This window comes from Pungitius pungitius, chromosome 17 (genome assembly GCF_949316345.1).
Source record: "Pungitius pungitius chromosome 17, fPunPun2.1, whole genome shotgun sequence".
NCBI lineage: Eukaryota > Metazoa > Chordata > Actinopteri > Perciformes > Gasterosteidae > Pungitius > Pungitius pungitius.
In genome coordinates, this window is record NC_084916.1 from 11,731,444 (window position 1) to 11,757,381 (window position 25,938).

Sequence of the window (25,938 nt, forward strand, 5' to 3'; positions counted from 1 at the left end):
CTGTGAGTTGAGGGGATTTTAATGAGGGGATTTTAACTCTATTCATCAAGATTGGCTCCCCGTAATCAGGCCATCTTCCACCCCTATGTGCATATTGGGCTTTACTGGCTCTTCTGGGGGTTTAATTCTCACTCAAATACAGAAATGAGAAGCAACCGAGTCTGGACTCAAGCGCTGCACGTGCTCACATTGGGGGACGCACTGTGTCAAGGATGATTTCTGTTGACATCAGGTTCCATTTGATCTTGCAGATTGAATGTTTCTCCCTCAACAGTTCCTCCAAATCAAGTGGAGACGTTTAACCCCCCCCTGATGATAAACAATGACATTTCCAGCTGACTGTGGTGTAGATGGTTTACAGTAATCCGTGGATTCACATTTCAAAAATAATGAAAGAGTCATTTATTTGGGAGGGCTATCGTGCTGACCCCAACTGTGTAAACGTCTGTCTTTCACAGCTTATTTTCTTCTTCTTCTTGTCAAGGGAACTTTTCCAATGCTAACGTTCAGGGTAGGCCTACACAGATGTGTTACATCATTCCTGCAGCACCCCAAAAGTAAAAGGATCAGTAGGAAAACCACTCTCAAAGTCTACACTAGACATGCAGCCAGTAAGCTTAGCTTAGTATAAACACCATGCCTGGCTCTGACCAATGAAAACCAATTCCCTTCAAGTTTTAAAATCTGCCCACCAGCACCTCCAAATGTTTTAAATCCAAACATTACCAGAAATGTTAAAGTAACAATATGCTAGAACTCTTTCTTTCAGCAGAATGTTTGGGTAAGGACCAGACAAACACAGTGTACCATGGTAATTCCAGTATTGTAGTTAGTTTGGTGACCTCTATGATATAATAATATTTTGCAGGAAAACAAGAGCGATATAAGACTTTTTATTTTAAAGAAGCTAATCAAAATTTCTCCCAAAATGTTGTCTATTACTTACAATAAATGAGCTCTTTGTAATGCTCTCTCTTCCCATTAAGCCTTCTTATTTATTAAACTTCGACTGAATCATTAAGGATTCTGAATTTAAGTCAGCTGACAAACCAAGCCTTATATCCACTTCATGTGAGAACAGAGCAGCTGTTGCCTCAAAGCTGGGTTTCATTATGACATATTTATTTGCAAATGTACCACAACAAAGACACGAATAACACACATTTTAGCACACATTGCTGCCTTGACGTCACCTAATGATGCGTGTAAGTCTACATGATGCATGTAAGTCTACGTGAAGTCCTGCAGTTAACACTGAGTACCACCATCGTTTCAGCCCAGCAAACGGAGGAGAGATGCTGACGTGAGTTTGAATGACGCCACCTGTGCTCTCCTGTCTTTGTGTTGTTTCGGCAGAGGATAGTGTGTGAGGTGGCCATTTTGAAACAGAGAAGTAAGATATTGTAGGATTACAGATGGAATGAGATGTCTTCATTAATTAATTAATTCTAGTTAATTTTAACTTTTCATTCCATAGACAACATAGAACTAAATTAAAATATCAAATCTGAGGCTGTTTTAATAACACTTCTACTTTTGTCCCAAGAGGGCTTATTATTGTTGTTAAACACTGCTCTACTATAGGAAGAATAATAATAGTAATTGAAAAAAATAAATGTAACTAAAGACACAAAAGGATCAAAGAACGTATTTGATGGAATATGTTAGATGGGATGAAAATATTAGAAATTAGGTGGAGAGGTGGAAATGAGGGGACGGAAATCCGACACTGGAGAGAAATTGATTGCGGGAGGAGAAGAGCACCAGAGACAGAGAGCTGCTCGGATCAACTCAGAGGCCGACAGCTCCCTGACAGGGACTTAGAGGCCTGCCTGTGATTAATAGGGGTTCAGACCTGGGGCACCTCGCTCATTTCTCATCTCTCCGCGTCTGTCTGTTGCCAACGATGCATCATTTTCACAGAGTTTAGATCAGTTTTTGCGATAAAGGCGTTTCAGCATTACTGGAATGAAATACATTTTCCATGGGATTTAACAGCAGGGTATAAAGTATAAATTATTCTGCCAATAATCTGCGTCATCTCAAAGAGAAACAAATCTTCTGGAAAAAAAATGAAAGCCAAGAAGCAGACTTTGAGATAGATGAGATCCTTTATTCAAAGTGAACATTTGCACACCAGACACGGACCCATCCTTACAATAGGTGCAGCTGGTAGGAAGTAGGCCACCTGTGGAGTATATTTATGGGCTTTTTATAAATAATATGTGTGCAGGGGACATAACTCATGCTTTATGAATGGTCTCAGATGAGTATGTGAGCTAAATAATGTTGAGATGTAAAAAATGATTTTAGTTTAGGTGTGAGGAGCACGTGCATGGGGACCTCTTCCAGGCCCTCGGTGTATTTGGGGTTCCAGAAACGCCCTTAAACCACCGCAGCTGTCCGTGCAGAGGAGGAGGAAGAAGAAGAAGAGGAGGAGGAAGAGGAGGAGGAGGATCGGGTGAAAGTGGAGCGGAGGGAAAGAGAAGAAACCGTCCCACGTCGGACGTCCGCGGGGCTCGTCCTCTCAGACCTTACGTCATAGCGCGCGCTTATACAGGCTGGCGGGCCCCGGTGCGGCCGCAGACGGAGGCGCGCGCGGAGCTGACACGGCGACGGCACGAGGAGGATGAAGCTCACCTGCGGAGAGCGGCGGCTCGTGCGTTTGGGACGGGACTAGTTCAGGAGTCGATGCCAGTGATGAGTTGGCTGCTGGTGTGGATTCTAACCGCAGCCGGGATTCAACAGGTGGGACGGAGGACAGATTTGATTTGATTTGTTTTGTTTTTTTACTGAGCTCCCATCCAGGAGTGTGAGGAGGTGTGAGGTTGGCATCATTCAGAAAACGCACCTCTCTGTGGTGTCCATTTCATAGACCAGAGTCAGTGGCTGTAAACTTGCCATGATAGCATATATCCTTCACAATAAGTTTCATTTACTTTTGACAGTTTAAATGTATTCTATTTATTATAAATAATTTAAAAGAGAACAAATACATGTGACACCAACAGATTGATGGAATGGGCCGACTGACTTAAACCTATAATGTTGTATGTCGTTTGTGAGGAGGGTTTGTTTAACTGGAGATGCTGGCAGAGGCCACACTGCAGCTTCACCGGCCGTTTTGTTTAGTGTTGGCGCCCCCTCGTGGTTGTATAGGTAACAACTTTATTCAACGGCTTCATTCATGTTTTTAACAGTCCCACGTTATGTGCATCAGTCGTTGGATGCTGGTAAAAGAAGTAAAAACTGATTTATTACATGATAAAACAGTCGTTTTCTTTCTTCTCCGTTTCGAAGCCATTTTGTACGTTATTTTGTATGACTGTAACTAAAAAGCAAGCTGGAAAATAGATGATTTCATATGGGATGGTATCTTTTCAGATGATAAGCAAACAATGCAAATTAGGAAACATTGCTTTAAAACGTTTTTTTAAACCTGCTCCGACAGGATAAAACAGAGGAAATCAGCAGAGAAAGAAGGGTTAACAGTCCTTTTTACTTATCATTATCATTAAATGGCCATCACCACAGTACACAGCAAATTTCAGAGAGTTCGACTCTGTGAGATTCAATTTGAACTCTAAGCTTGTGTTTATATGATCAGTCAGTGATAGAATACTTATCAAAATAAATCTGCTCAGTGTTGAATACAACGTCATTTAGCTGATGCTTTTATCAGAAGCAACTTAAGTTGCAACACATGATGTTTACAATTTAGCTCAGGGAGCAATTCAGGGTTAGGTGCATTGCTCAGGGACACGTTGACATGGACCATGAAGCCAGGGTTCAAACCAACAACCCTGTGGTTCCTGGCGCACCCTCACCAATCCTTGCGCCATATTACATGGCGTTAAGCCTGATACCAAGAACTGTGACACTGTACAGTTACATTTCAATTCTATCAAAGAGTTCATTTAACTCTACTAATGATATTGAAGGGTTGTGTTCTGTCAAATCTCTGATTCTCTAACTCATTTAGTGCTCTGTTATTCCACCCTGTCCCTGAAGAAGATTCAATTTTAAAATGAAATTGTGCAGAATTTAATTAGGTTCATTAGGCTTATCACATGTTTTCTAAATTTGCATATTCAACTCTGTCTTTGTTAGCGTGATTGACAGCATTTTCTCCATCCTTCTCTGTTAATTAGCCCGATAACTGTTGGCTGAATCAACTCTTCTGAAGAATGGCTTAGTGGCACAACTCATTCATCTGCTTTAGGGCTGTACACAGTTATTGATTTCACCATAATTCCTCTGAAATGCAGAGAACTAGATCTGGGTTGTGTGACATCCGGTAAACCTATGATTATTAAAAATGTTTCTTCACAAAGAATTGGGGATTATATGTGTGTGTGGTTGTGGTTGTGTTTGTGCGACGGGAAAAATAGACACAGTTCTTTTTGCTGAGACTCGTGAAACCAGTGTCCAAAACTAACCTCCCATTTCTAGCTTGTTAATGAGGCTCTTATGGCCTGTTTCAGTGAGTGGGAACTGCATGTGGTTCACTGTGAGCTTTACAAAGCAGCTTGTAAGAGTCAAAAACTCGAGGGGTGATTACGTTTCATTGGCAGGATTTTCGACAGCTCAGCAGTTGCGGATTGTGTTGAGTACAAACAATATTTTACTATTATAGTGCTTTAATGAGACTGTCTGGGGATTGAGATTGTTTGTACAGGCTTAGTTGATTTATTCCACAGCATGATGTTAGCAGGCCCACGCAGGCAGTGGAACAGAAGCACTTGTTGGAAACAATTCAGGATTAAGGATATAAGGACTATTGCCACGTCACATTAACTTGAATATCTTTTTTGTGATAGTGTACAGGGATTATGTGATGAATATAAACAATTATATTTGAGTGAAACTGACTATCCAAACTGCAATCTTTTTTTTTTTTTTAAGTTGTTGTTTTACAAGCTCGGTTTCTCCCACTTTCCTCTGCAGGCCCACTCCCAGAATTCCACTGCCATGCCGCCTGCGACAGCGGCGACGCCCCCGGACGCGGAGCCGTACAACCGCACAGAGATCTGCAAGTGGCCCTGCGATTGCCCCCAGGTGGCCCCGAGCTGCCCGCCGGGCGTCAGCCTCTTCATCGACGGGTGTGAATGCTGCAAGGCCTGCGCCCGGCAGGTGGGCGAGGCGTGCAACGAGGCCGACACGTGCGACTACCACAAGGGACTGTACTGTGACTACAGCGCGGACAAGCCTAGGTACGAAAAAGGAGTGTGTGCATGTAAGTGTCACTCACCGGAAAAAACGACAAAACAAACAAACCAGTTAGTCACAAAAGGTTCTAGTTTATTTTAGGTACACGGGCAACACCTCACTGCAGATTTCAAGTAACAAGACTGTAGGCGTGTAACTTCCCTGTTTGTGTCTCAGTTTTTGTAGTCCATAGTTGTATGACAGCAAATATGAATCTCTGTTGGCTGCTTTCAATGGGATACCCTGCTGGATGAAACCGCTTAAAATAGTTGCATGACCACAAATGTGAAGTGGTTTGTGTTTCAAACCACATGTGGAAGGGACCTGTTTACATCATATCAATATGTTTTGGAGATGTTTACACACAGGAGATTATATCCAACTGGCTAACATGCTAAAGCATTTTTAGTATCGCTGGCCCCAAATGTGGTGCTAAATGTAATTTCATTCACCACATTACCATAGAGACTGTTGGGTTATACATTATAACATACTCACTATAACATACTTTTATTGTGATATTGGCCTGCAACAGAAAGTGTGAAACCACAAAGTAACTTATCTTATAACATGTTTACCTTTTTGTGTTCATTCATTCATTCAACTATTTGGATCACAAATGCCATGAAATGAATATAGTTCAAAGGTTTTGGAGAATGCGTTACACAGCTGTATAATATGTGACTGCTTGTCATTTCTCTCTGCCAGATTTGGGGGGAACCGGCTGCGAGCACGATGGGGTGATTTACCGTAACGGGCAGAGTTTCAAGCCCAGTTGTAAGTACCAGTGCGTGTGTGTGGACGGAGCAATCGGCTGCGTGGCGCTGTGCACCGAGTCTCAGCCTCCGAGGGTGTGGTGTCAAAACCCACGGCGGGTCAAAGTCAGGGGTCAATGCTGCGAGCGATGGATCTGCGATGAACCCAAAAGAGGGCGCAAGACGGCGGCGCGACACGCCGTAGAGGGTAAGACACCTCGGATGTACGGACGCACAAGGAGGGCGAAGCTGGGCTTTAGTTTGCAAAGTCTCCTCTTTTAAAATTCCCAATTTCTATGCCAAACCCCTTCATTTAATTCCAGCACAATATAATGTATCACAATTCACAATTTCGTGTGAAAACATTGAAGCAAGCTAAATCGAACGCAAAGCTTGATGTAAAGTAAGAGAAAACACAAAGTAGGTAAAGTTAGTAGAGTGGTTTAAAAAGTATATTGTCATTGCTTTTTAAGCATCGTTATGCAACTTTAGTTTCAGGAGGCCTTTCAAAGAACTGGGATCTGGATCTGGGATTGTAGATGAGAATCTCTGAATATGTTCAGGTGCAAAGAATTCAAAATTGACTTCATACCTTTTCAACTAGGATATTTCTGAAAAAATATGTTGTTGTGATGTGGATGAATACGTAGCTTTTAAATAGAGCTGGGTTTTAAATTGGCAGTGCAAGCATCCGCAGTTATGTGAGTACAGCTTGCAGTCCAGGAGGATCATGAGGTTTGGGTGTGTGTGTGTGTGTGTGTAGAGGGACGGACCAACCCTTTCCTGTTGAAGCCCTCACCCAGTTATGTCAAGTGTTCTATTATTGCAGCAGTTCAGCGGAGGGTGAATGTGAAATATGATATCTTTGTTTAGGGTAAGGATATGGATCAGGTCCAGATTACCTACATTAAAAACAAAGGGAATAGAAGTTTCCTCTGCTTCTCTTGGTCAAATATTACAAATATGAACACCGTCATTAATGGGCAGATATTTCTCGAAATCTCTTTCCAAAAGAAAATCCTAAAAGAGAACTGAGAGGTATCTGCTGTATAGCAACTAAGCGATTAGCAGTTTGTAGACATGATCAATTGGCCTCACTTGCAGCTTCCCCGGCGGAGACCAGGAGCTGGCACAAGAACTGCATTACCCAGACTACCTCATGGAGCCCCTGCTCAAAGAGCTGTGGTCGCGGCGTGTCCCTGAGGGTCTCCAATGCCAACGAGCAGTGTGAGCTGGTCAAAGAGTCTCGCCTGTGCAACCTGCGGCCCTGCGAAGTGGACATCACCAAACACATCAAGGTAGTTGTGGTTGTGTGTAATATCTCGAGCGTTTAAACAATAACGTTGGATTGGGTGTTAAATAGCTTCCCGGACTCAACAACCCTTCTTGCTACTTTTCTCCATCAGCCGGGAAAGAAGTGCCTGAACATTTACAGGGAAGCAGTGGCCTTGAACCTCACCATCTCTGGCTGCACCAGCAGGAAGCAGTACAGGCCCAAATACTGCGGCGTGTGCACGGACGAGCGCTGCTGCATCCCCTACAAGTCCAAAACAATCGACGTAGAGTTTGAGTGTCCCAACGGCTCAGCGTTCACCTGGAAGATGCTGTGGGTCCAGGCCTGCTTCTGCAACCTCAGCTGCAGAAACCCCAACGACATCTTCGCCGGGCTGGAGAGTTACTATGGTTACCCGGAAGTCGTGAACTAACAGGCGGCAGTCCCGCTTCCTGTGGGAGGATCTGTGCTTCTTTCCGTTGCGCAATGATGTGTATGATTATGTAAAACACATTTTCTGACTTTTTTTTCTATTAGAAAAAATTGGTAAATATGAACAATATGTGTGTTTCCAGATTGGACTCCGCACTGCTTTGCAAACGCTAACGTATTCTGCCCGTGAGTGCGTGAGATAGTGAAGGCTTAATTTATTTATCTTTTTGCATATGAAATAACATGCAATGATCTTGATGCGCTTTTGAGATCTTCAAACTCACAAGTCTACTTAGATAAAGGAAGTTATCTAGAGTACGCCTTAAGTTTAGAAATGAAAGATTTTAATAAGAAATGTTGGTGAGACACAAGTTGACCGAGGGGGACAAAGACAAAGCCTATTTTAGGACAAGATGTCCAAATATCAAATCACAAAATCAGGAAAGTTCAGTTACATGTTTTGTTTTTTATTGTGCTTTTTTTTAAATAAATACAAACTGTTATGTCACTTCAATGCTTTTCTAGAGCATTAGACGGTTGTACGTCCCACTTTTACAAAGCTGTGTATGTGTGTTCTCCAAAGGTAAATATGGCTAAATACGGGAGCCGGTGTCGGGTAAGTTCTATGGTTTTACTCATGTTAATGTGGAACCATCATGTCACTCACCCAAAAATCCACAAGCAAGTAGGAGCATCCCATCTAAAAATAAAATAAAAATATAACATTTCTATGGCACACCTTTGTTCCATTGTGCTTAGTTGCATTGAATTGTCATAAAGGGAAAAAAAACATTTATATCTCAAAACATGATTCATTAATAAAGCATACAATGTAAAAAGCGTTGGAATTGTTTTTTTTATATTCATGACAAAGCAAACAGCCTTATTGGAATGTACTAAAAAGAATCATGTTATTCTTTTTAAGAGTATGAATAGTCGTATCATTGTGTAACAAAAAAAATGTTTGTGAAAATGATATATTTGCATTGTGGAACACAATTATTTGTAGTATAAAAATGAAATATGTGATGTGTGTCCTTTGATTTTCAAAGGTCCATTACAGTTTGTGAGAAAATCTTTTAATCAATCAAGTGCCTCCATATTCTATAATTCTGCTCCCACGTGCAAACGACAACATTTCAAACATGTAAAATAAAAAACAAATGATTAAACAATTACAGTGAGAACACAAGTCATTTACAGTCAGCTATATTAGAGACAGCTGTGTCAATTTGGTAAAAATGGGATGCGGGAATGCAGAAATGGAAATTTTAACATTTTTAATAAGCATGAGATACATGTACAAGCTGGTGTACTCTTTGCCACAACTTTCTCCAACATTCTCTACTCTGGTGGCCCAAGATGCTGCCGTGCTCCTAACTACACACACACAACCAAGGAGCAAAACGAGCACACAGTTAACCCCCGACCTCCCACTCAAAAGCAATTCCATCTTAAAATCGGCGCATCTCACCTGCACTGAATAGCCTACTTTTCTAAATTACTGGGAATGCCATCTTACTGCACCTTTCCACATCGCTGTGTGTGTGTGCGCGCAGAGGGCCGTAAGTGTGTGTGTGTGTGTCGAACTAGAGGCAGCGCAGCGAAATCCGAAAGGAACCCCGAGCGGTTCACTTAACAGGACACCTCGGTCGACTTGGGCACGGCTTGGTCCACGCCGCTGTTGGCCGTGCCGTCCATGGAGCCGCCCGTGTGCGAGCGGCCGCGCTGGTTCTCCGTCGTCTGGCTGCGGCTGCGGTTGCCCTCGTTGGTGTGAGAGCGAGAGCGGTTCCCCTCGTGTGTGTGAGAGCGGGAGCGGTTCCCCTCGAAGGAGGCGACGCTGGAGCCGGAGGCCGTGCGGGAGCGGACCAGGCGGGTCATGCTGGCAGAGGGCACTGAGGGCACAGGACGATTCAGTCACGTCAAGCTTCCAATAAAGATTATTATAGTGCCACAATATGACTTTTCCATGGAAAATCTTTTAAATTTGAGTATTTCCCAGAGGGAAGTGGTGTAACCGTCCCAAGATTCTGAGCAGTTCCTCTGCAGATTAGATTTTGTAGAAAATACAAATCACCAAACCGTATATAAAATAACTAGAATCAGTTTGACTTCAAACAATAATATTTTATGTATCAGTAATTCATAACTACCATCATATGATTTGATCATTTGTCCTTTTTTTATTTAGTTTTGAACGCCAAATTTGAACTCAAGTGGTGCTACTTTTAGTCAGGTTACTTCTTCCCCTCTACCTCTGTAGCAGAACAAACATCTGGACTTGACCGCAGGTTGAAGTGATAACACGAGTCATTTATTAATGAAAACACCATGTCGTGAATACTTACTGTATCCCATGCCCTGAATGAAGTACTTGAACGCTTCTGTCAGTTTGGCTGGCTGTGGAGGGGGAAGAAAAGCAGGGTCCTCCTGTCATTAATCATCTCGCTTGCTTACAAAAACATTGACAAACCGAATCTCTCGTGCAGCGGCTCACTGCCTAGGGGCTCGGACCGGACAGACGCCATGAGCAGGTGGGGCGCAGGATTACAACCCGACAAGCGTTGTTCATTTTAGCCACTTGGTAATGCTCTTAAGTGAAACCGTCTTACGTTATCCCGCCGGCCCACCTGACCCTTCTGCGGGCGATTATCCAGCCCCGCCCGGCCCGCTTCTACCACATTGAACGGTGCTTTTTGCAACGCTTCACCTCATCACACAGACATGCGCACCTGGTCAACCTGAGGCATGCCTCCACAGTCCGCCATCTGGAGAGAGAGGAACACAAAAGAGATCATAAGCGTGTTGTACATTTGCACAGCAGAGGACGACCACCAGTACACCCCCCCCCCCCCCCCCTCCCCCTCATAACACTCGACATGTCCCATTCAGGGGCCCATTTTAGCTGTAGCGGCTATTTGCTTTGAGCCGTGGATCGTAAAAGGTCGCCGGGGGTGGGGGGGTCAGTAGGTCAGTTCAGCAGAGGGGATACGCCACGCACGTCGCCTCTGAGCACACGTTCAGCTTTCCTGCCCCTGGCTAATGTGTCACCAGGTAAATGCTGAACCCCTGGAATCTAATCAGCCGATGCATTTCCGTCATGGCGGTTAGAATTTGAGTGGGTACGCGTGACGGCGGCGGCGATACGGGTCTGCGTACCTTTAGCAGGGTAGTCTTTGTTGGGTCCAGCTTGGTGTTGCACTCAACCTAGGAGTACAAAACACAACTATTCAGACAAGTAGTTTACTAAATTGGTAATCATAATTTGCAGTTTTGAAAACTAACTTAAAATAAGGTTTCGTGTTTAACTTGTGGCTCATACATTTAGGGCGCCTCCTTGAGCTGAAAGCAATAACACTCCAAAAAGTCCTTCTACATCAACATTAAACAACAGATTAAAAAGTACTGTTGTATAACTGGATTTCTTTTACAGCTTTGTTGTTTTCCCAAGTGGAGTTCTACAGTTGCCCTTCAGCATTTAATCTTACATCTTGGGCTTTGACTGGAGGGAACGGGAAAAAAAAAAAAAAAACACATAACCTGGACAAGTTGTCTGGGTTAATGGTGGTGGGAAATAGACTCATTAGCATCGGAGGTTTGTTTTTAAACGGCAGAGATTGCGCCTCTACTCACCACGGCCTCCACAGCAGGAGAGGTGTCGCCAACCACCAGCAGCGAAGGGCACCTGCATGACGCAGAGCAACACGTGACGAATCGGCACGGGACAATAGCATTATTCAGTTCAACACTGTGGTTTGAATGATGAGGACTTACTTGAGGGTTCTGAAGATGCCTCCAGGGATCGGCCTCTCGATTTCCAGATCCCTCCGACTGTAAACACAGGACTAAAGTTACGGATAATCCTCCCATTTCTGTGAATAGGAGCTTGAATTCTTAAACTTGTTGCAGCTTAGTTTGTCCACCGACATGGACTCATTTAATTTACCTCTCGTAGGACTTGATGAACAGATGCAGGTTAAACTGGTTCATATCATTTGTGATGTGGTGACGGTATGTTCCGATCAGGTCATGGTTGTGGTTGATCTCCTCCTGAGGCAAAAAAAAAAAAAACTGTTTTAAAATCGCAGATACCATAAGAAATTGTCACACTTTCCCTAAAACAAAAATAAAGTGAATGTACCTTTCCAAAGAGGTGGGTGATGATCATGTCAGGCATGGCATGGGTCCAGCCACTGATCTGAATCAGGACATTCATTCAGTCATTTAAAACACTTAATCAGGGTTTGTATTTACGTTGGCTGTCAGTCCAAATTCCTCACTTTTCAATTCGCTTCTGGCAACGTTTCAGTCTTTATACTTTTGAGCTATTAGTGCGCGTTACCTTGTGTGCAGCCCAGTCCATCCATCCCTCAGCACATGGGTTGATGTTTATGAGCATCAGTCCCTCTACCATGTCCGGGAAGTCAAGCTAAAAAATGTACACAAAATAATACTGGTGAGTTATTACTTTAACACACAATTCTGCATTGGGCCAAATACGGGCCCAAAAAGGGAGCTCAGTGTTTATGCTGCCAATGTTTCGGGCAATTTGAAAATGTTGCATACGATATTTTGGATGCAGATACTTTGTCCTGGGATGGACACTTCATGCATTTACAGAGAAGGAGCAGCAAGGAGTAGCAAGGAGTTAAAAGTTGTGTCTCTGTCCTCCTTGTGTCAACAGAGGGAGACATCCCAGTGTGCACGATGTTAGTTTGGAGCTGGAACATTCCGGAGCCTTTCATGGCTCAGCAGGCTCAAGCAATGGGCAGCATCACATTGCCAAAATCAGCATGAAGACAATCATTAAGTGTTATGGAAGGAACAAACTTACAGCGAACCTGGTCAGAATGTAGGACCCGGCGCCGATGCCTATTCCTAGAACACTCTTCAGCCTGTTGTCAGACAGACACGGATACTGTTAGAACAACAGGTTAGAAAATATCCTGAATTTAAGTGTGAAGAGAAAGTGTAAGAAATGCAGCTCAACTTACCCAAAGTGCTTCAACACCAGCGGGAGCGTCTCAGGCAGTTGGTCCATAGAAGGGTACTCGTATCTAGAAAACAAATGGAATATTGTTACAGGTCAATGGTTAACAAATTCCCAATAACCCTTTAGTCTATATTGTTCATATCAGCCATTTTCATATCATCGTTGAGTTTAAGTATCATTAACATGAAGCAAAGTCCCACCATCAAAGCAGAGATTAGGCCCAGTGAGATAAACCCCCATCCCTGCAATACATTTGTCAAATTAGGTCGTCTTATGTTCATCCGCAGTGATTTACCCGTTGAGTAAAGCGTCGCCGCCAGCTTGTCATGCATTAGGTGCGTGTGTGTGCGTGCGTGTGGATGTGTGTGTTTGACTGCTTGTTTGTCTGGCTCACCCAGTGGAAAAGGTGTTTGCTCCCTCATGCTGCCCGGGGGCGTCAACGTGGCACACGGCAAAGTGCTGCATGATCTCAGACATGTCCTCATGGTTGAAGAGCGTGTCCCAGCAGGTTTTGTCTGGGAAGGTGAATATGGACTACTTGTTACTACCGGTAAGAATAAGTGCATGTTCTGTTTCGCACGACATGCAGATGCTGTGCCTGGTCATCTTACAATATGTGACACCATCAATAAGGGTTCTAGATACTGTAATGAAGTTATCTGGGTGAACCAAATACTGCCCTACATGGGGCATAATCTATAAAAAAAACACCCAAGGCTTTAGGCATAACAACAGCGGTTTCTCATAGATTGAGTAGAGCAAGTTGCAAGGCTCACGGTTCAGTCCGATGTCATGGAAGGTCAAGATGACTGGTCGGTCCCCCTTTGGGACCCCCTTCATTGTACAGTGGATCCTTCCAAAAGGAGTCTCCACATCGGTCTCCTACAGATGCAGAGAAATAAATAAACTTGACATAAAATTTGTGAATAAATATAAATGTAACATTACAAGTATTACAAGAACATATAAAAGAGATTCAGCTTAAAACTATAAAGATGAGAAAATATATGACCAAATTAACAACACAAGAACTAAATGTTCAGTGACACATGCTGCAAATGTCTCATTTATTTTAAACTTATTCTTGCTATGCTATCAAAATGTAATGTTTTTTTTCCTTTCAAGTCATCAAGCAAACTACAACACCCCCAAACCATTTTAAATCCAATCGCTTCCTAAAAGAAGCCAAATATGAGACATCTAAACCCATTCTCTATTCCGCCTGGACGCTTGTTGGACGACTCCAGCAGGAAACATAATCCCATCAACGCACCGGAGACTACTCAGCACAAACATTTCATCGAAGCCTTTCCCCACTCACAGTGACTTCAATCTCAGCAACGATCATTTCCACGTCAGAGTCCTCCAGAACCATTTCTGCGGTTGTAAAGCCCTGCTCGCCACTGACAAGGTGTGGATGCAGTGGCTCCCTGAGCTATAGATCCAAACGTTTGTAAGCGTCTTGAGGGATTGAGCCCTGCTCCGAGAGCTTTATAAAACAACCCCCCCCCCCCCCCCCCCCCACTCCCTGCCCAAGTTGGCCTAAGCTCTCGGGCTCCCATGACGCCTTTCAGTCTGGTCAAAACAACCTAACTCTAGATGGAGATCCCTAAATTGGATCAACCAATGTCAGACAGAGGGGCATTGGCGTGTTGATGAGTCCATACGAGTGTGTGATCAGTGGGGAAACATGGCGGATGAATTGGATGTGGAGACACTCGGGGAAACATTTCCAAAAATAAACTGAGGAACTTCCAATTAAAATTTAACCGCAGCAAAGGCCACTAAGAGCATCAGTCAGTGATTTAATAGGCTAATATCTATGTAATGTTTTTAGATAGATAAAGATTTGTGTGTACAAGGATTACATTACAAAATAAGACAAATTTGACTTTTGCAATGCGGTTTTGTGGCCGACCAATTAGTCTCCAAGATTCCCCTATTGGGTTGTGACCACCCAGGAACACATCCACGGAGGCATATAACCTATTTAGTGGACAAATAAACATCTTAAGGATTCACCCCGCCTCGCTCCACCCTCCTCCCCACTCTACAGGCGCTGCACAGGCAAAATAATCCTGCAACACAACATGTGCGTCAAGTTGTCAGGTGTAAACCCGCAATATAGTCCCCTTCAACCAATCCCACATCACCAGACGTTGAATCTAAAACCGTCAGTAACACACCAAAGTGATAGTTTGATGGTTTTAAGCTGTGTCTTAAAGATGAGCAACTTCCTGTACATCTTTTCTGACGGGAGGGGGGGGAAGGGGGGGGCTGGAGTACCACCTACAAACCTAATGTGTGCGTCAATGTGCTGGGCAGGCAATGGAAAAGGGTTGATGCAATGTAGCTTTCTGTCCAAAGTGCATCTCATCACCATCAGTACCCGACTGAGTTAGCGGGGGTCCAATAAGATTTCAGTCCTGATTAAATCACAGCAGATGTTGATGTGGAAGAGTACTTATTTTTATCATTCAATAAAGTTCTGTTAATGAACAAAGAATAAAACTGAGTATGTACTGCACAATCAGTAGTTTGAGTCTTCAAACAATAAAGCTTGGTTAACGAGTAGGAACCTCATTTCTTGAATCTGCAAACATACCTTGATGACAAGCTGCAGCACAGCCTCTCTCAAGCCCTGCGAGGAAAGAACAGGGTCATGAAAACATGAAACTAATGCAATTACATTTTAACATGCTAAAATCTAATAAACCGAGGGCGGCATCCTGTTACTGAATGTATTTTCACATCCATAGGACGTCTGCCATACGAGGCAGTGGGCATAATTTCACCCACGCAACTTTGTAGTTGTGGACAAAAGGTCATAAAAACCACTATTAGAACATCTGCAACAAAGAAACATATTAATGACTAAACCTGACCTGGTCTAATCTGGTAAACAACATTCGAAATCATGTAATAGATTTTGCAGCAATCCCAATTTTGACAGCAAGACATTATGGTTTGAATCCCATTTATTTAGCAGTTGTTAACTACTGTGATACATTACCCATATTTTGGTTAATTGAGGAACACTATTTTATAATAAACTGCTACATATACATGAACCAAAAGTGCTTGGTACACAAGTGGTATAAAAAGTGCCCATGTTCTTGCATGAATAAATCTGATTGAACTCTGCCAGGTACAAATCAACCAGAGTCTAGAGTCACTACTAAAGAGCCTTTTTCCTTCTTTACTCGGTCGAGGATACTTACCGGCAGTTCCCTGTCAACCAGCAGGGGTTTGGACTCAACGACTTGGATGTCATCCATTTCAAAGAGCTGCAGAGCCTGGGTGTCAGAGAGATCAGAGAACTTTGTGAGTGACAGTTCAACCTGCGTGTGAGCCTGAAAACGCTTCAGATCATTTTGGATGGGGAAAAGGATTCGTAAAATATTTATATATTATTTCCCAAACTTCCCCAAAAGGAGTGTTGTTTTCAATGAGCTATGTCATAATGTTACTCAAACCTCCTTAAAAAAATTAAAAAAAAGAAAACAAAAGAAAAAAGGTGCAGCAAAGGTTGGGGGTTTATAGCAGGCCAACAGGTACCTTGAGCTTTGGGGCGTGTTTTACACAAAGCTTGTAAAATGACACTACTGATTACCTGCATGCACTCACGTACACATACTCCTACAAAGAAAAAAAAGGAACATGCAGAGACTGGCCATGTGATCTGCACTGACATGCAGCCTACACAACGGGACACGCCTGTGCACCGACACACAGAACTGGATGGTCTTGTAGGGGGCGGTAGAAGAAACGGGAGATCTGAGTAATGTCCAGCTTTCTGAGAGATGAGATCAAGAAGAAAAAAAGAAAGAAAGGCCAAAGGGCGGGGGGGGTGGGGGGGTGTATCAAGGCGTCAGATTGTGCCTCTTGTCATGATGCCGTGTAGCAGGAGAATGAAGAAAAATAAGCTCAGGCTCTGCATGCAGATAAAACGGGCCAGTTAAAAGGTCTCTTTGTTCAATGGATCCTGAGAGCCAGGGGCCTGCCCCCCCCCCCCTTCTGCATCTCCCACACACACACACACACACCCTTGTTTCCATCGATACAAGCATATTCTTCTTTCATCCTCTGCTGGCTCTCTAGTTCGCTCTCAGTATTGCGTCCCTTTTTGTTTGGCCTCTGCTTGTTTGCAGTTGCCAAGTTTCCTCTTTTCACTCGTTCCATCGGCTCCGTGCTGTCCGTCTGCCCCTCGGTCTTTGTAAACATCCACAGCGGACACCTAAACAAAATTGACCTCCAGGACGGCAACATGGCCGTCATAGGAAGGCGGCCTTATAGAAGTTTTTCACTGCACAGCTGTCTGTCCGACCTCTTTGGACACACACACACACACTCCTCTGACTGGGAGAACAGAGACCGGAGCCAGCCCGATCCCACAATAGCACAGAGGAAGAGGAGTTTCAAACAACTGGTTCATTTTGTTGCCGAGACATTCAGATACGTGGACGCCATTGCACTGCAGGCGCTTTGTTGAAGAGGACAAGAGATCCGCCCCCGATGAGATTCCACAGCCACGTGAGAGATGTCATGCTCACGGAGTTGACAAATAAAACTACTCTGGCTCTTTCAGATTAGAAGATGGAGGGTTTGAGGGCAGTGGAGGGGGGAGGGGAGGGTGGAGGGGGGGGGATTCAGCACATGCACCAACATTAGGGAATCCTCTAAGCCTATTTTCAAGCCTATTTGCAAATACCAGCGCCACCTGTTAGCGGCGCACAGAGGGAACCTGGCTGCGCAGCCAGCTGAGACAAGTAGGTCGCCTGCTGTTTACATCAGCCGCTCCAAATGTAGCAGAGCGAAGGTTTCACGTGAGAAGGCGTTTTTAGTTCAACCCTAAATCTAAATTGATTTGCAATGATCGACACGACGAAAGACTGAGTGCTTGAGTGCTGCATTCAAGTCAACGATTTAAACGATGGAGGATTGAGTGTCGTTCAGTGAGATGCAAACAAACTAAATATAATGAATGAAATGCACTGGGGGGGGGGGGGCGGCGGCGCTTCCTCTTTAAACTGGATTCACTCCAAAAATGGTTTGGTGTCATTGACAACAGTGACCCAAGTCAACCCTAATCTTACTTGCATAGTGGCTTTACTGAACTGGGTCCGTTTGTGGTGATGTATAGTCATAGGATGTGTGTGGGAGTGTTTGTCTGTGTGGGAAATGTCAGGCTGTGGGGAAGCAAAGAAACTATTCACTGACACAGCTTTGGCCTGGCAGAAGGAAGACTGTTACGCAATCAAGAACAGGAAACAGGGGGGAGGATACAGGCTCGGAAGCATCCAATGTGTAGCCAAAGATCAGCTGCATAGCAAAACAACAACAACAACAACAACAAAAAGATACTTCTCTGTAAAATACTGGCTGGTAGGTTTTCACTCAGTCTGACATTTTTTTTTGGAAATACAAATGAAGCCCCATGACAACATCAACTATTATAAAAGCCTTTGGTGGCTACTTGCCCCTTACGGAGGATTGATAATCCATTACTCTTCCAAGCATTGAAAACAACCACAACTCCAAGGATTAGCCGTCATATGATCATTGCTGAGAAGCGGACATGTTGAAAAGCCAATGTCTTCCCTTCGAAGTGAGATAATGGGGCTTGAGGTTTAGGGTGAAACAATAACACTAATGCAGGCCTCAACATAACACTTTAAGGCTCGTTTCGCCACAGTAAATCCAGAGATACGACACGTCGCTTTAAGCCAGAACATCCAAGCGCGAAGTGCACTCGTTTGGGAGAGAAGCGTATGTGCTGATTAGATTGGAACAGCGAGTCTCAATATTGGCGAGCCGGAATCAAGGCCACCCTGCTTTCATATAGTTTTAAATCCACAAGCCTGTGGCTTCCATCTGCAGAAACAATGATTGCTTCCCTAATCTTTAGGAACTCGCTTAATCTGTCAAATCCCTGGTTCTGAAATATCAGCACGGCAGCAGCAGGCCGGCCCGACTAAGCTGTCACAGACCTACATTTTCAGATTGTAAAAGATATCGAAACGTGGGTGTCCCCACTGCTACAGTAAGGTGGAGAGTGGGGGGGGGTCAGGCTTGTTTGAGGGGGGTGGGGGGGAGGGGGGTCACACAGTCAAGATTGTTTTGACAATGACTAATAGAAGAGATACTTACAGTAAATAAAAAAACATTTGTCATGTTTAGGCTTCAGCTCGATCCCCTCATGCATGTCTGATCGTTTCCTTTTTATCAGGGTACACAGAGGCCATTTCTTATGCTATTATGGCGCCAATAATATTGGCATATTGGTCCCTGCTTTTGTGCATGCGCGCCTCCATGTGTCACTGTTTGAAAAGAGAGTTCCTGCACCTGCTCACACAAGTGTGCCTTACCTTACTACGGTATTTCTTACAGCTGCACGGGTAGGACTTTAGTGTTTGCCTCTTCATAAATATATCAACATTTCCTACTGAAAAAGTAATGCACTTTTGGGGGTGAATCCTAATATGCAAAATATCTACACAACTTCTGAAATACACGTTTCACTCCCTGCGTTTCCCCTTTTCCAAAGACATGCGACAAATGCAATTGACACACCTAAAACCTAAAAAGCATAAATATTTACAAACTGCATTTCAGTGGAGTTGCTGTGCGGAACGGGAATAACAACGTGCTCACACTTGCTGAACAGTCCCTCACAAAAAAAGAAGAGACAAAACACTAAAAAAAAAGGGTCATCATTTGGAGCAGAAACGTACCTCTGGATTTTGTGCGCAAATTTCCTGAGATCAACACTCCGGAGATGGGAACTTCCCAAAACAAAAAAACTCCACAAAAAACTTGAGGCAGAGGCAGAAGTGTTGCTTTGTTTACAACGTGCGGCTCAAGGCGGATGTTTGAGGGATTTTTATAAAGCCCTGGTGTGGAGGGTGGGAGGAGGTGGGGAGGTGGGGGGGGCAGCCTCGCCCCTCCCACTTTCCCCGCTTCTCTCGATTGGGCAACAGCAGCTGTGGGATTGATGGCAGATTGACTCCGTCCAGCGGTTCCACGCACGACGAGGAAGCTGATGACGGCGACGTCACGTGACCGCAGGGACTCGCGATAGCGATGTTTCAGCATTTCTTTTTCTTTCTTTTTTTTCCATAGTGAATTTGGTAGTTGTTGTTTGATATGGCACCTGACAAAACAGTTTAATTGGAAGTACACTGGTTACACCTACACCCGCAGTGTTTCTGTTGTGACACGTCTGATACTTATCATCGTTATTTTGTGGTGATTTGTTTGGTTCAACAAAGCTTCTTCTCTCCTGAACGGGCTGCCAGGGTGTGACGGGGAATCTTGGCTGGGCTGTTTGTCTCTTTTGTATCAGTGTAGCCCACGGCGAGCCACAATCCCCCCCCCCCCCCCCCCCCCCCCCCCCCCCCCACACTCCATAACCGAGGACTAGAAGTCATAATGATATTTCTACACCGTGGCCATCTAGGCCACCTGACGTGTTTCACAGGGGTTTGAACCGCTTTCAGGCTGCTCCGTTTGGGGCCGTGTGCTTGGGAATGCAGCCATGCCGCCAACCTTGATTTAAGGCCAAGAGAAGATAAGTCTGTACAAAGGGGAAGCCCTTCCCTCGCCGTAGATCAAGCCACCTTTCCTTGACAGAACACACGCTATGGTCTGCTCAGAGTTTGCTTTTCCCTCAGGGGTGACAATCAATGCCCCCCCCCCCCCCCCACTCCAAAAAAAGACGGTTAGCTGTTGTTTGTCGGTGGAATTTTCCACACCTGCAAGACGGCGACTGTTGCACTGTGGATCTGCCTATACGCTGGTGTTGGCAGCAAGTGCGTGAACGGTCCTCGTCGAGATACAATAGCCGCACTGTGGGCTTGTAATGTGAGGCCCACGATAGGAACACATCGAACAATAGGCGCGTTTGAGGGGAGGAATATAACCACGGCGCTAATTCGATGCTCAGGCACTTTGTGCATTGCACAACAATCCCAATAGATGTCAAAATGATCTGATGAATATGAATCACTACATTGTGACATTTTTGGGTCTGTGTGAACAGGTTTGTGCTTCTGACCGGTTCTCATTGTGAAACACGGGTAGCTTTGGGCTGCCAACTGGGGGGGATTTAGTTGGACACATGTGGGTAAAAGAGTTTCTCAATACCTGATAAAACCAGTGGAGTTTCACCTGGTTGAACGAAGCCAGAGCTGCGCAGGTCTTCATTGCGTCATGGTGCTCTGCAGCCTCTTTTTGACTTTTACTTAAATCAAACGCTTTAATACTATGTTCTCTTTGATTCCCACTCCTTACCATTTTAATCCTACTTTATTCCTGTATTGAATGTATGCCGTCATGGTTTATTGGTAGCTAAGTTTTATGTAAAGGCAAATAAATCTATAGATTTGGTGGCATAGCGGCATGTAAACTGATAATAAAAGAATAACTTTTCAATATTCAAATCTTGTTATAATACAGCAGTTGGGGTCCTGTATGTTTGTCTTGTTTTCTATTTTTCTCCTCTCCTTCCGCCTCTCCCTTTTAAAACAGTGTGCCCAAACGGTGCATCCCCAGCATAGCTGAAACTCCTGATCCCTGTATCTCCTCTGTGCCAGACAGGGGTCACCCAGTTGAAGTGTGTTTGAACTCTAGGTGCATGACCACAATGTACACGGCAAACAGAGCTGATACTAAAAAGCGGACAGAATGTGCAGCAGTGAAGTTCCAAGTACATGTAATGAAAACGCTGTCATGGGCCGACATCTCTGACATCTGCTTGCCCCTCACCTTTCTTCAATACACACACCCATCAGAGAGTCTATGTCCTCCCCTCCTCCAGGGTAAGCACCCTCTGACACCCAAAGTGACGCAACAGGCTTGTCACAGGCTCACAGTCACGTGACAGGAGATGTTTCGTAGGGCACGTAACAAATGGTTAATGTACGGTGATGAGAATAGGGAAGTACATGCAGAAGGGTCAGACCTGAGTAAGTCAGCGGTAAATCGTGACAAACCTTTTTGTCAAATAGCTCTCTCTTTATATCACAATCCACCAAGCGGCATATAGGAAGCTCATTTTTTAACGCGTTATATATCGTATTTGTCGAAAAAACTCCTCAATCTTACATTTAACAACGGTGCTGAACTTTTCATCTACTGTCACAGTCAGAAAGAAAGTAGAAAACATATCTCTGTTGTTTCTTCCTGATTTAAAGACAACTAATAAAATATGCATTTTCTTTCACATCCAATTGATCTATTTATGCCACTTTCAAATAATGATTATTGGAAAGCACTGCCGCGTGTTAAACAGATATCTTTTTACAGCCAGCATCCAGACATTTTATACGTTTATACAGCATGTTATTGTGGCACTTTGGTATAGGCCACTAACAAACAAACCCTGTGTGTTTTTATTTGGCTGTAAAGTGATTTCACCAGCAGCGGTGGTGTCTTCTAAAGGGACATATTGCCCAGCGTGACCTATATTGACTATTGATTATCTTTATAAGGGGGGAGTGACTGCTATGATAAGATTGTCCCGTCTTCTCTCGATGCAGATAGGGTTGTTACTGAGTGACTAAGCAGGCTGTGCTTACCGAGGTGTAACAGGCGCCATTAAACACTAATGTTGTAAACATGTTTGATGGTCGGTGAGCTCACAGGGCAACGGACAAAATGTCTCTCATGAGTCCTTTCACTGAATACCTTCTCTCATCTAACGCAGGTGGTATAGTCCTGGGGAACATGCCGGCCACGATAAAGACATAAAGATATCAAACCTGACTTGTTTTGACGACAGCTCGCTCACATTTGCTCAGGGACAGTCAGCTGACACATTCCTGAAGCAGTGAGGCAAACAAGTCTGTAATTATTACTGTTTTTTTTACCAATTACACAAACAACCTTCTGCCTGTTCTACCAAAAAAACAAACAAGAAAAAGCACATGACTAGTAATTAATTAAAGCGTGCTTATTTGTGTATTCACACGGTCTAACTGATTACAAATAATGATCAACAATGAAGTCAAGTGACATTCTTTAATATGTCTTTGACACTATTCCAAGGGAAATAGTAACCATCCTGCTTTGCAGTACAAAGGGAGTGGTGACTGAATGAATGACCAGCATGAATCTGGCTGAGCGCATTCTGCACAAACGGCGCGGTAACATAATCCTCACGTGGTCACCTTCGCTGCTCACAGCTCTTATATCATTTACCTGCGACACCGATGTTAGGCGACAGTAAACATGCACGGTGGTGATTACTCACGCAAAGCCAGTGCAGCAAGTCGGCACCATGTGTAAACACTGTAGCGGTGCACGTGCTTGCCATTTGTGAGACCGAGGAATCGCCCATAGATGAGCTGATGAGATGACATTTTTATTACATACTGGCAACATAGCGAGCATGTTGTTCTGTTGCGCCTGAAAAACTAAACACCTGTTGTGTTGTTTTCTTTTTCAGTGCATGTAGAAACCCTGAATAGCTTCAAAGTCATTTCTCTGCTTTTCCGTTTGGCCGGAGCAACACATTCTAGCAGCAGCAGGTCGATCTGCGCAGATAATGAAAGTTGGACCGGTTGCTAAAGTGGAAGCTGCACCTCACCGGCCTCTGTCTTGATTCCTGAGGAAATGAATGCGAGGCGAGGAAGACGGGACATTAACCGTGCTAAATTTAAACGTACGAATATAATAACGCGTGTTTATCTTCTTTTCAACCCGCGACTTGCTCCTGTTCCTACCAAGTTGATCGGCGTCACTTGAGCCTCGAGCTGAACTTAAAAGTTCCATCACAGCCCTTCTCCTGGCTGTACAGATGAGGGGAAACTGTGAGCCCCCTGCTGTGTCGCAGGTGGGGCTGTGTTTTTCCTGGTCTTCCACACAGGAAAATGAGTTGATGAACTGTGGAACAACAGGGTCTATCTATAAACACTAGACACAGCTGTTTAGGGTGATGAGTTAGAGGACAGGGCCGGTTCGATGAAATTGTTGTACAGGATGGTGGTATGACGCGGATGAGGGAGAGTTGAGTGAAACATTAAGGGTCCAGGAGGGAGGCCCAAGGAGTCACAAACTTTAGGAATAAGCAAGGAAGATTGACTTTGGCTTACTTAACACTTTGCAACATTTTAGGGTACATCCCACAATGTGTAACTACTTCTTTGAATGGTTATCCGAGGAGTGACATGAGGTCAGGTGTTAATGGTGAGACTGCATGTGTGTGTGTGTGAAGGATGCTTTGACTGGCCCTGGGTCCTCTAAGTTACATATTAAGTCACGGCCAAAAACAATTGATTAACAAAGTACAGGCTAAACCATGCGGCACAGCCCGAAGAGTGCATAGTGCAAAGTTATCTCAAAGATTGTTTTGGTGAAGAGTGGAGCTCTGTGATTTGGCATCGCCTACTATATGTGTTGTTGTTGTTGTGTTGTTGTTAGTTAATAGATTATTTGGAGATCCAGTTAATAGTTTTTGCTTATTAATCATATAGTGACAATGAGCGAACAATATGCTTTTCAAAGGCAGATAGCATAATTCCTACAATCAATGTTGTAAATCAAAGGTCAGTGCCTTGCACCCTGAGGATGTCAAAGTACTGTTGACACAAGTCATAAAACATGCTATAAACTGAATAAGGTCGTAAAGTATGATTGATATGACTACAGTGATAGGTCTGCTATTTTGCTAAACATAAATCCTGTGAACAAAATATTGTACATAATATAAGCAGATTTAAAAGACTCTCTTAGAGGAATCCATGTGTATAGATTGCAGGTTCAATTGCTGCACATCTAACAGTTTTAGATTCACTTTGTAGCAATTTACAGAGCCTGAACAAAGTGAATACCACAACAGTTGTAAATACTTCATTTGTGAAAAGAATGAGGTAGGAGAAGATTCAAATATTTTACCAAAGAAAAAGTAAAAAACCAACATAAAATACTCCATTATGATCCTTGTATTCTAATGAGTTAAAGTTGTGGTATTTAGAATAGTAAAAGTAGGACTGCATGGTGTCAGAAATGACTTGTGTATTGTCATCCTATTAAATATCGTATTATTTTTGCAGGCACGAAAAAAGGACACATTGTAGACTTCTGAATCTTGCACATCAGAAACATTTACTTTTAATAGAACACAAATGTGCAGAAGTGTCGAGATCAGTAAGTGCCAGGTGGCATGTTCCTTTTGCAGAACGGCATTGACCCATCTCAGAGCGGCATGTGGCGGCTTGGACCCGCCTTCTCATCCACGTGCACATGCCATGTGCCCCTCTTTTCTGGCATATTCTATCAGAAATGAGAAACACATCGATGCAATAGGCCTATAACAGGAAAGTGTAATTCCAAATCACATGACATGAGTTATGTCGCCAAGTCATCACAGTGGTACATCCTTAAATGACTATTATATCTTCATAAGTAAAAGTAATAAGGCTACATTTCATCATGTTGGCCAAATATAACAGAACATATGGAACAGAGGATATACGACCTGTAGCATACCAGACCCTTGATTAAGGTTAAATTCCTCTGCATTTAACAAAATGCAATAGTTCATAGCACCATGCAACTTTTAAAATAAAACAACAACCACAACGAAAACAGCGTTATCTGGGAAAGACTCGCACATCTGACGTGTGGTTTGTACCGCACGGTCCCTGAATGCAGCACCGTCCCGCGGGCTCAATGCACACAAACCGGGACGGCGACGCGGTGGTTTCGGTATGAAAGCAGCTGCTGTGGGCGGTGCCGGACGGGACCGGGAGGAGCGGGACGAGCGCGACGTGACTGCCCCGATTGTTGTTTGTTGTGAACGGATGTCCACCGGTTGCGTGTTTATCCTCTGACGTCAGAGCACCACACCTCCAGGACACCTCCAGTACTTACTCAGGAAATTACGACATGATGATGAGTACACGGAGTATAATGAGATATATGTATAATATATATTATATGTATAATCTGTCCCTCTGTATTTGTTTATATCATTTAATTAATGTTTCATGTTATTCGTGTTCTATTTAACATAACAGGGCAAATATTATCGTCATCCAGAACATTCATCAGACAATTATATTTGTTTTGCTAGTTTTTTGTATTTGCTACCACTTAGTCAATGGCAGTATTTCTCCTATGGTGTAGCCCGACCTACGTGTAAACAACCGGCTGATGGGATGCCTGGGGATTAGTCTGAAACCTCTAAACACACGTACACACTCGTGCAATGGGTCAGTACACGAAATGGTCAATTCATTTCTGAAAGGAGAGCTGAGGCATATTTTGGTTGAGGG

General features: G+C 43.8%; 2 protein-coding genes across 2 annotated transcripts; one reads left to right on the forward strand and one right to left on the reverse strand.

Annotated features, from left to right (window-relative positions):
* The first annotated feature begins 2,474 nt into the window (after positions 1-2,474).
* Positions 2,475-7,997, forward strand: ccn4a (cellular communication network factor 4a). The gene is made up of 5 exons (XM_037474006.2): positions 2,475-2,748; positions 4,948-5,236; positions 5,917-6,171; positions 7,068-7,261; positions 7,370-7,997. The coding sequence occupies exons 1-5, from the start codon at positions 2,692-2,694 to the stop codon at positions 7,667-7,669; spliced, it is 1,095 nt and encodes a 364-aa protein (XP_037329903.2). The 5' UTR covers positions 2,475-2,691; the 3' UTR covers positions 7,670-7,997.
* Positions 7,998-8,114: 117 nt separating this feature from the next.
* ndrg1a (N-myc downstream regulated 1a) lies at positions 8,115-19,548 on the reverse strand. Its single transcript, XM_037474004.2, has 16 exons — positions 19,396-19,548; positions 15,883-15,957; positions 15,267-15,302; positions 13,438-13,543; positions 13,056-13,176; positions 12,663-12,725; positions 12,503-12,563; positions 12,011-12,097; positions 11,810-11,866; positions 11,615-11,718; positions 11,443-11,499; positions 11,302-11,353; positions 10,828-10,875; positions 10,401-10,436; positions 10,017-10,068; positions 8,115-9,563 (listed from the first exon to the last, which is right to left on the reverse strand). The coding sequence occupies exons 2-16, from the start codon at positions 15,937-15,939 to the stop codon at positions 9,304-9,306; spliced, it is 1,197 nt and encodes a 398-aa protein (XP_037329901.2). The 5' UTR covers positions 15,940-15,957; positions 19,396-19,548; the 3' UTR covers positions 8,115-9,303.
* Between the last annotated feature and the right edge of the window lie 6,390 nt (positions 19,549-25,938).

Coding starts and splice junctions, on each gene's coding strand:
- ccn4a (XM_037474006.2), top strand. CDS start 2,692: ATGCCAGTGATGAGTTGGCTGCTGGTGTGGATTCTAACCGCAGCCGGG. Junction 6,172..7,067: donor GGCGCGACACGCCGTAGAGG/GTAAGACACCTC, acceptor CCTCACTTGCAG/CTTCCCCGGCGGAGACCAGG. Junction 7,262..7,369: donor ACATCACCAAACACATCAAG/GTAGTTGTGGTT, acceptor TTTCTCCATCAG/CCGGGAAAGAAGTGCCTGAA.
- ndrg1a (XM_037474004.2), bottom strand. CDS start 15,939: ATGGATGACATCCAAGTCGTTGAGTCCAAACCCCTGCTGGTTGACAGG. Junction 12,564..12,662: donor CTGGTGTTGAAGCACTTTGG/GTAAGTTGAGCT, acceptor GTCTGACAACAG/GCTGAAGAGTGTTCTAGGAA. Junction 11,500..11,614: donor TTCATCAAGTCCTACGAGAG/GTAAATTAAATG, acceptor CTGTGTTTACAG/TCGGAGGGATCTGGAAATCG.